A 10,687-nucleotide genomic window follows, 5' to 3' on the forward strand; every position below is an offset into this window, starting at 1 on the left:
GGCACCCCCACCCCTCCAAAATCCTTCCTCAGTAGCTATTGGTTTCAGTTCAGGAATTTCAACACATGCCCCAGCAGACCACAATTGACAAAGCTCAGTCAGTCTTATGAAATGCCTGTAGGGTGTAGGTGAAGTCTATGGACACACAACAACCAGCCATTAAGAGAGAGTTTAAAAGGAGCTGGAAACTCTGTTGTAGATATTCCAACAGGTTAGGGTGCCAAGTACATAATAACTTTACATTTATAGGCAGGATCTGTGTGAGCAGTAGTTAAGCTGTCAGCATGTCTGGTAAATGTGTAACAGACAGGTACTGTGTATTGAAACAGGCTAAGTGCAATAAACTTGCATTGAACCAGGTTTTTATTACGTTCACTACAAATGTTAGTGATAGCAGACAGAACAGCTGTAACGTCACCCTCTATATGGCACAGTGGGAGACACGTTTCTACATAGAGCAAGAGTGCGCGCATACTGTAAACAGACTGGCTGTGTCACATACCTGCATTTGTTCTGATCTGTGGTGATAACCTTTCCAAGAGCTGCCCTCATCCGCTGTGGGGCTGCCAGACCTCTGGAAACGAACAGCTTGTAGTTATGATGGTAATCAATGTGCGGCTGAGCAAACATAGAAACCTCCAGAGCTTTAACATGCACAGTTTTCCAATCTGGTGTGCAGTTTTGAGGCAAGTGTCAGTATTAACATTATTATTCAGGTGAAAGCCACAAAGCACAAGCTGCAATCCCACTGCAATGAATTACGTTATGTGCTGGGAGAGGGGGAATGGTGATTTATAGGTCATATATAGTTGATTAATGCTCATTTCAAAGCTCCTTCTATACTGTTGAGACTCTCTCCACTCCAAATCCTGCTTCTCTAGTCTCTATTATTTGAAATCTCAAAAAACAATACGCGTCTTAGCCAGTGTATTACCAGTTTCATGAATTTATTCTTCTCCCGTCAAGTTGATTCTTATAAAATAAGGTTTAAGACAGACAAATCAAGAGGCTAAGGAAAAAAGTCAGCTTCATTAACCTTTTCATCCTTTAATAAAACTCTCCTGCTCCCCTGCCACCATACCTGTAATGAGGTGGTGGAATGAGCTCGAGATAGATACCCACTGCCTCCATAGTGCCAGTCTCTCTCCGTCTCCCCGGTTTCTTCCCACTCTCTGGAGGGATGCTTGCTCAGTGAATGGCTGGAACATCAGAACAGGTTATCAGTGTGTCTGATTTGGTCAATTTTATCTAATCTGAGGGTGTGGAAGACGCAAAGCCGTATTGATTTACCAACAGTTTGTGTTCTGCACTATTAAATTCGATGTACATACACGAAACTGACCTACTTCACAATGTAATATATACATATAGTGTAATATATATTAAATATGTTCCACTCCTTTTATTCTTTGTGTTGTTATATGTGTCTGACCTGGCTGGTTTAAAGAGTTCCTGTCTCCGAGAGGGCTGCTGGGTCTGAGGTCGCCCCATGTGGCCTGGTCCCTCTCTCTGATGTATCATTTTGACCTTTGGAACATCGGCAATCATGGCATACTCCTCCCTATTACGTCCTGTAGACCCCACCGACCGCTGGCCCGACTCTGAGGACTCCATGGAACTCTGGGAGGAGGTGTGCCTCCGCATTTGAATCTGAGGTGAAGGAGAGGGGCTCCGTGCGCGGTGGGAGGGCCTGTTTTCATTAGGGGATTGGCAGCGATCCTCATGGCCATGTCTACCAACCCCTGATCTGATGTTGCTGGCTCTTCTAGGCGCCTCCAAAGTGACAAAAGCTGTCCTGCTGCCATTTGTGGTCTGTCGAGAGGGTGAAGCAGCACGGGATAAGGAGGAGCTGCGGTGGGAATGAGTCGATTCCCGCCAGGAGAATGGTGAACGATTGGAATCAGATTTAGAGTCATGGTTAGTGTTTTTCCTCTGAAAAGAATGGCTGGAATCTCCATTAGTGGCATTTCTGAGGATTGAGTAGCCTGGTGGGTCACTGTTGAGTTTTCTAGAGGGAGAGGAGTTGCGGCTGTTGTGAGTTTTGCTGTTAAAGGAGTTGCTTGTCTCTGTTTTCCGCAGTGAGTGCTGCTCAGGTGCATTGTAGCTTTTCCTTGAAGGAAAGGAACTGTGGCTTTCACGACTTCTGACAGAGCTGTTAACTTCAGACTTGCGCAGCAGAGACTGAGAAGGAGCTTCATTGCTTCTCCTCAAAGGAGACGAGTTACGACTTTCACGATTACAGCTGTGTAACGAACCACCCATATCTGTTTTCCTAAGCTGATACTGAGTCGGGGTTTCATAGCCTTTCCTTCCAAGAGAGGAACTCCGACTTTCACGACCTCTGCTGTGGCTGAAAGTGCTTGATTCAGTTTTACGGAGCACAGATTGACTTGTGTCACAACCCCGTCTGGATGGAGACACAGTTGGGGTTTGCTGTTCTGGGTCATTCAGTCCATTTCTAGCTGTTGGGTTACGTAGCAGAGCCTGGCTTTCAATATCATATCCTTCTCTGATGGGGGAGCCACAGCGTCCATGGTGACTCCGTCCGCTTAGAGACATAATTGATTCAGATTTACGAAGGAGGGATTGGCTGGATGAGCTGTAATTCCTCCTTGGCGGCGAGGAGCTGTGATTGTCACGCAGACTGCTGGAAGTTCTCCTAGGCGGAGAGGAAGTACGACTGTCGCGCCCACGTCCAGGAGATGGACTGCGGGTGATTTCAGTTTTACGAAGAGATGTTTGGCCTGAAGGGTTGTAGTCCCTCCTTGAGGGGGAGGAGCTCCTGCTATCACGACCCCGACCACTCAAAGACCCGCTTACTTCTGTTTTTCTCAAGGCACTCCTAAAGTCAGACACAGTGCTGGGCTGGGATTTGACTGGGCTAGCAAGTGATTTAAAGTTTCTTGGCAGAGTTCCTGACTCAACACGTCGCCCATGTGTGCCTTGCAAGGAATTTCTGGATGCTTGCTCCATCCCTTGAGTCCTCCCTCCACCATCAAAGTTATGCCTGCTGAGGGAGGCAGTGGACTCGCTGCGTCTGAATGGCAAGTTTCCACGTGAGGGAGAGGAAGAGCGAGACTGCAGAGCTGAGCCTTGCCTTGAGGAATCAAAACGTCCTGACTGATGAAAGGAAGAGACATTAGGAGAAGAGTTTCCCCGGCCATATGAGCCGCTGAATCCTTTTCGCCCGGTTGAGGCCAGAGACTCCGCTATCTTAAAAGGAGTAGGACTCGGAGAGCGGGGGCCGACTTGTGCCTCAACCTCAACGGCAATTTCATAGGGGTCGGGCGGTGGAATTTCCTCCGGCAGGTCATCATTTAGAGCTGTCAGCATCGGCCTTTCAGAGGCCACACCAAGATTAGGGTTTCTGAAGGGGACAGTGTCTTTGGGCTCTACATTTCTGGTGTTGAAGACTGGATGTCCTCTTTCAAAATGGCGGTAAGGAGCAGACGGGCTGTTATCGCGGTGTAAACGGGTGCCCGCTGCCCTCCCCAAGGAGAAGTAGCCGCTTTCACGCCTCTCTCTGTCTTCTTTAAACCCTGGAAGGAAAGGGAAGTAAGACAGTGTGACAGAAATAGAACGGACAGAAAGAAAACACATCAAGGTTCAACGACTGGGCAACTACCAGAGGTTTCCTGACACTGATGGAGCCTTATTGTATTACTGATAATTGCTCTGGGACACCTCAGCTGCTGACATCAAACAGTATTGCCAAGTAAAGAACACCTTTGGCTGTAACTGGATATGGATTGGTCAAGTGCTGGAAGTCATAGGTTTACTGACGGCTCTGTCTACAGGTGCAGAGAAGTCATATATGTGTTCATAAAGGAGATCAGGTGGGACTATTTCCCTCTCTGTTCTATGCTTCTACCAAGTCGTGCATCTTTTCCATCTCTTTCTAATGTATCCTATCTGCCAAACAAGTAATGAAACCCACACAAAAACAACAATATTCAAGGTCATCTTCCTCGATCTACCTGATCGACTACTGAAGCTGTCTCTGCCCTGAGCTTCGTCCATCCAGGCCCGAGGGTTGGGCCGGTGGGGTGGAGGGTCTAGCCGGGTCATGCTGGGTTTTGTCGAGCGGCAAAGGGTCGACAGGTACTCGTCCTCTGCGCTGACTGAGCCGCTGAACTCTTGGTAGTCGCTTTGGTCTCGACAGCTACTTGGAAGAGGAGATGGGAGAAGAATGACGAGAGTGGAGATTGAACGGTGAGGGATCGAGAGAGAGGACAAAAGGCAAAAGATGGAAGAGAAAACAATTTAATCAGACAAAAATGAATTCCACAGAGTCACTTAGCAAGTGTGTCACACAACAAGAATCTTTCGGGTCAGAGAACATGGTGATCAAGACTGGTGAGACGCAGTGGCTACACTCCACAGTACTTGCCAGTCTTTTTGAATGATTATACATCACCGTAGTAACAATCTAGCTCACAAAAACACTCTGATTATACATTAAAGTCTATAATTCCACGAGCACTGGCTCTCCTACATGACTTATTATCGCCATCCAGTGTACCCACCTGTCGGTGCTGTCGTCGTCGTCACCGTCACAGATATAAAGCTCACAGTCCGGGCTCAGGATGCACAAAGAGCTCTCCTGATAACCCAGACGGCCTCCATTGACATCACAGTAGCTGCTCACCACCGACAGACCATCGGAATCCTCCTGATTGGATCGCAAAGTAAAGACACGGGCCAATCAGCAAACTCCCTCTCTCTCTCCAAGTCACGGAGGAACAGGCACTGATGATTATATCTCCAAACACGACCAAGGCTTGCCAAGATGTATAGGTTCACTGAAAATACAGTGGCTCCACATCAAAGCATTAAAACAAATTGATAAAAATCCTAGACGTGTCTGGCTGTCCCCATCTGCCTTGAGTAGAGCCTTAGCTGAATGGTGTCTGTCCTCCCTGACACACACACACACACACACACACACACATGTTCAGTCTGCTGTTCGATTAGGGTTACACCTCTGTAACTCGACCTGACTCGTGGCTTTTCCTCATTAATGTTTCATCCCTTTTTTCTTGCCATAAACCCATCTCTTCTCTCAAAAAGAAACTGAAACTGCCTGTAAATGTCATAAATTGGCACTGGTCCCCACGACCTCCAGGGAATTTCGGGTTAAGGTATTACAAAGCGCAGTGGTGCAATTCGAAGCATGTTGTGTGCTGAAATGAATCTCTGTCACAGGACAACAGCGGTTATGTGCTGGCAGCAGAATAAACACAAAGAAGTAGAGTTGTCACAGTTTTGATACTGTATAGAGTCATTCCCATCCTTTCTGTAGGTTACTCCTGTCTACTATTACAAGTGATTCCCAAAAGGGCAGTAAGTGATCCAGCCTCATTAATTTATAATCATAACCACGCTGCTTCCACCCTGCTCCTCCTTAGCTTCACTTCTCATTCTCCGTCTCTGACCTTTTCTTAATTTACTCCCCAAACCAACAAACACTCATACATGATCATCATGAACTGTTTACACGTCGACGGCGTTACATTAGAAGGCACTTTTCTTTATCCACTGAAACACTGACTTTTGGGTGAGAAGCTCTTTTTGACTTAGAAAAAAAAGCTTAACTAGACATTTTTCTATTCTGAATAATTTCATGAAACGCTGAGCATCATTTCTGATCGGCAAGACATTGAAAGTGGAGTCAAGGAGCGCACCACGACGTCATTCTGTTTCCACCGACTTAACATCCAACCTCACTGTCTTGCTGACCTCACCTGTGACCGCTACCGCGCTCACCTTCCTGCCTAGCCTTCGTGTCCGACTAATCCCATCACTCAGCACATATTCTACTCCTGTTCCAATCTCTACCCTGTTACCTAGCAGCTCTGTTCACCTCCCTACCTCTTCCACACTGGCCCTCTCTTCTTTTCTTACCTTGCTGCTGGTGTCTCTTTCCTCTGCCTGGGATGGGATCGGCGTTAACAACACTCCTTTGCCCAATACGATCCCACTCTCAGTCCCAGTCTCTGTTGTGGATTTTTGCTGTGGAGCTGCCTCCTTGCTGTCCCCTGCGCCGGCGTGCAGGTGCCTCTGGCGCAGGCAGTCGTGGCAGCGGGAGGGGTCAAATATGTTGGGCTGGAACTTGGGGCAGATGGGCTCATCACTGGAGACGGGCATAGTGGGTCCGGAGCGGGGACCTGCACGATCATCGCATCCAACAAAGAAAACTGGGAAACAACCGCAGGGCAAGGTGCAGAATCACCATGAAATATAAAAGAGACAGTTAAAGCGCAACCCTAGAATATCATGTTGTATGTACAAAATCAAGTATAGCAATGCAGACAGATGTGTTGGATTAAATATTTTCAAATCTTGCAGAGCATCTTCGACAGAGATATGGACTGAAAAAGAAGCGAGACAATATAAAAACCCTGGATGCTGTTGAGACTGGCTATGACACTGCATTACTGGAGGCAGGTGTAAGCACAGAGCAGTGGCTCTGAATGAGCGGGTAAGAGGAGCTTTTATTTCATGGTTCATGCAAGATCTAAAGCGGAACTGTTGAGATAGGTGATAACTAATCACACTGGAGGACACTGAAACACAATCCAGTCAGAGCACTGTCAAAGCTCCCCACAGAGTAGCATTACCACCATTCACTGTATTATAACAGCTTTTACAAGCACTACAGCCTCCAGTACTGAATTAACCTATTGAGGCAGCAATAGGTACGATAATGAAATAGCAGAAAATGTTTTGTGATGCTTTGACGAAAAATGATAAGAGAATTGATGAGCATTACCTGACAAGAGAGGCTCCGGCTGTCAGCTCCTCTTTGAATTGGTCATTAGGAGTCCAAAGATAAAACTGCCCACCAGACCCCCATTGAGCACATGCCTCCTCTTCCCCATGCTCTCTATCCTCCCGAGCTGCCAAGCTCTCAAATCAATCCGATTGGCTGATCTGACAAAGAGTGAAACTGAAGCATCCATGACGGCCATGGTGGCTCTCAGTTGACACAGCGAGAGGCCCTGAAGCACACACACAACCTGGAGCCAACATGGAGGCAGTGGCCTACCGGTTCCTCTATTGAGCGGTTGTATTAAATATCATGGGCTTTAGAAAGCGAGATGAAACGCTCATGCTAGTGACAGCTGGCACACGCTGGCTCAGGTTAACGTAAATAAATAAACACTGGTGAGGCGGGGGTTTAACATACATTAAAACCATTGGCGGTGCAGTAGAGGGTTCTGAAATAAGGAACGAGGTTCTGTGAGAGAACACAGAGGCTGGCTCTCCTTTGGATCACACACACAGGTAACACTGAGCTGTGAGGAAACACAGCTCTAAGGGTTGATTTCCTGATGTTCTAGGGAGGATGTTGACGACAGTGTCATGTTTCCTATTAAACAATGGCAAGAAAAAAAAAACTCTACACGGAGCACACCGACAGTTTGCAAGATGTGGCTGCATCACCAGGTCACTTACTAGCAGTATATAACTTTTATTTAATGAAAATTTCAGGAAAAACAGTACAACTTGCACACGTTGAAGAAATAACACTACAAAAACAGTTTTGCTTTGAAAGATGTACAAATCTGAGCACAAGATTTCAGGAGGCGCTGGAAACATTGAGCGACGCCATGACAGACAGTCCGACATGGTCAAACACTGATCGTCCACATCAGCTTGTGTTCATTTATCAAACTTCTCAGCATACACAAATCCTGTTGAAACACAGGAGCATAAATACTCCAATTTGTTCACCTGTGAGACTCTGACACAGGAAGTAAATTCTCTTCACGGTTCACTCTTCACTCCTGATGATGCACTTTTTTCCCAGTCTTTCGACGTCTCTGCCACTTGCTGGTCCTCCCAGCTCTGTTTTTACTCTCTGGGGCAGCCTGTCTCTTGTCTGTCTGACGGCCCCGTCCTCCTCGGCCTTCCTGCTTCCCTTTCCTCTTCCTCTTGGTGGTGAAATTGTTGAGTGACGCAGTTAGGGAGCGGATCCTGACGCAGAAAGGGAGAGAAAAAACTTAATGTAGCTGGACTGACAGGGGCCGGAGGACAAAAGGCCGACAAATTGATGTATACATCCATGATGTCACCACTGTATTGTTGTAGCTTATAGCAAATTTAGACCTATTTCTTCAACCATTCAACCTTTTAAAGGTATAACAGGATAATGATGCAAAAGTATTGAATTTATGACCAATTTAATTAGTGCTCATAGACCTGCATGATGTACAAGCTTACTTTTTATTCATGATTGGATTCCCGGCTTTTCTTGGCATTGCCTTTGTCTGCTCCTCCTCTTCCTCCCTCTTTTCTTCATCCTTCTCCTCCCCGTTATCCTTTGAAAGAAAGGCAGTGTTGATGGTGTCATAAAGCCATCAATATCATTTGTAGTATCAAATACTTTTAAAGCAACCAAATGGAGCCTCAAGCAATATAATTTAGTTGGAAAATAATAAAGGGATGATGAATGATGAAGTTGAACTTTTTACCTGGTTAGCTGCAGGTCCAAGCAGGTGAGCCCCTGTGAGGTCCAGATCACTGATGGTTGTAACGGTGACGGTGTGGTTGGGGTGATCGTACTGCACAGACTCTGTTGTGTTGGTTATAACGTCTTCCAGATCATCTTCAGCGGCCTCTGAGAGATGGGATAAAATGGGGGGGGGGGGAGAAAATGAGCACAGATTCTCAGGTGTTACCAATCAGCAAAATGATGTTTGCTTTGAACTCACCGAGAGCATCAGTCCTCTCCTTCAGCAACTTTATGTATTCCTTATGCCTCTGAAAGCAGACAGCCAAACACATGAGGATGTGCTCACACAGTTCAAGGTGCGTCGACCCAAAGCAGATTTTAACTCCGCACTCTTGCACTTTACACTTACTTCTTCTCTGACTCTGATCTGTTCTTCCTTGATTTTCTTCCGAATTTCCACCTCGGCTGCTTTTCTCCTTTCCACCTTTCGCTTATGGAAACCGGTTAAATACTCCCTGAGAGGGCAGAAGAGGAAGAAGCTTAAGGAACCAGTCTTTCTCAAGTTTCTGCATGTTTGTGCAACATGAAGGACACATGTAACACATCAATGATAATACAATCCAACTTGACTTGGCACATTTTATTGATATCTCTTATTTACAACTCAAATAACCATCTTGGCCAGGCATGCATATGGAGTTGTATGCTACAGTAAGTAACACAAGTTAAAATAATAACACAAACTGATTATTGATTATGTAGAAGGGAGCCAATAACTAAGTTATACCTAATGACAGATGTCAATAATCATCATGCAAAGCTGATTGGTACCTTGATAGTATTCATACTGTATATGTTCTTCAGGTGTGCTGTTGTTTTGTTTGTGTCTGTGTAAACGACGTAATAGTAACACAAGTTGTGGATAATGTTTTAGCAATTTATATGACTAAAATAATTGGTAGGAGGCTCATGCTAGCCTGATATTGGTTGATATTATAGCAGTTTTGTGACAGCTAACGCAAAGATGCTAGCAAACATCTGCTATCTGTTAAAAGCCGTAGATTAACTTACTGTCTGTCTTTGTCGTCAAACGTTACGATGCACTTGTTTTCTCTTTTCTTGGATCCCGGCTTGAATTTTCCCTTTTTGGACACATTATTGGGCTTTTTTGTATTTTTCATGTTGCACACGTGAGTTTGGTTTTCCCTACACTTCCGGCTTCTGTGTTTACGGGGCACGTCATTAAGGATCGTCCGACTACAAACACGCAGATGGAAGCCTTAACAGTTCCGCACACGGTGATCATTTAGGACAGAGTAATGAATGTACTAGTTCTGACGTGTCATAAAAACCCTTGTCTTGAGAATCGGTGGAAGAAATCTTCAGATCTTTCACCTAGGTCAATGTAACAATATCACAGTGTGGAAATACTTAAATCATAAGTGAAAGCCCTGGCAAAAGAAACTATGAGTATCAAAATATATTTATACTATTACCAGGCGTTTTACTTATTATTCAAGTATTTCCAGACAGTGCTTTTGTCATTTTAACCTAAGATTGCTAATATTTTTTTCCTATTTGTTTCAAAATATAGATAAAAGTGAAAGTACTCATTATGCAAAATGGTACATTTTTTTCAATCATGTTTAATCATAATTATTGATGTATTGATATGTAGCCTACATTACTTAATAGAGGTGAGTTTTTTTTTAATTAATTTTTTTACTATATATACACTGCAAATTTATATATGAATTTCACCCTGGGGATCATCTTATCCTTAGTATAGATAAGATATTTTAGCATAATATCAGGCTGATTATTTTTTGCATTATTAATCTGATTCTGCAAAAAAGTTCTAAAGTTCAAATACTTTAACATTGTACTGAAGTACAGTAGGGAATGTACTCTTTCCACCACTGGCTTTAAGAGGCGCCATGACTATTGTAACTTCAGGATCCAGGCATTGTCTTGAACTGCATTATCTGTTACAAGCATGTTGTATTTGATACCAGGTCACCATATTTGGAGATAATGATAGAATATGATTCCCCATCAAATGGAGTTGGCCTGTATTCTTGTTGATATTTCCTAATTGGTACGCCTCTGACACCTTTGTGGTGATCAGCTGTTCTCCACTCCCTTCAGAGGCAGCAACCTATGTATGTACCACCTCTCTGTGAACTGCTGGGAGTGTTTCATTAAGACCGAGGTGTCCAGCGTTCATCA

The 10,687-nt window shown here is 44.8% G+C and overlaps 2 protein-coding genes across 2 annotated transcripts; both read right to left on the reverse strand.

Annotated features, from left to right (window-relative positions):
- Window positions 1-421: 421 nt before the first annotated feature.
- On the reverse strand, window positions 422-7,329 carry LOC115575134 (serine/arginine repetitive matrix protein 2). Its single transcript, XM_030406996.1, has 8 exons — window positions 6,773-7,329; window positions 5,905-6,197; window positions 4,527-4,672; window positions 3,978-4,162; window positions 1,433-3,539; window positions 1,082-1,199; window positions 503-574; window positions 422-448 (listed from the first exon to the last, which is right to left on the reverse strand). The coding sequence occupies exons 2-8, from the start codon at window positions 6,145-6,147 to the stop codon at window positions 422-424; spliced, it is 2,898 nt and encodes a 965-aa protein (XP_030262856.1). The 5' UTR covers window positions 6,148-6,197; window positions 6,773-7,329.
- Window positions 7,330-7,458: 129 nt separating this feature from the next.
- nol12 (nucleolar protein 12) lies at window positions 7,459-9,721 on the reverse strand. The gene is made up of 6 exons (XM_030406496.1): window positions 9,530-9,721; window positions 8,868-8,973; window positions 8,718-8,766; window positions 8,478-8,623; window positions 8,227-8,324; window positions 7,459-7,980 (listed from the first exon to the last, which is right to left on the reverse strand). Exons 1-6 carry the CDS (start codon window positions 9,637-9,639, stop codon window positions 7,785-7,787), a joined length of 705 nt encoding a protein of 234 aa, XP_030262356.1. The 5' UTR covers window positions 9,640-9,721; the 3' UTR covers window positions 7,459-7,784.
- Between the last annotated feature and the right edge of the window lie 966 nt (window positions 9,722-10,687).

This window comes from Sparus aurata, chromosome 23 (assembly GCF_900880675.1).
Source record: "Sparus aurata chromosome 23, fSpaAur1.1, whole genome shotgun sequence".
NCBI lineage: Eukaryota > Metazoa > Chordata > Actinopteri > Spariformes > Sparidae > Sparus > Sparus aurata.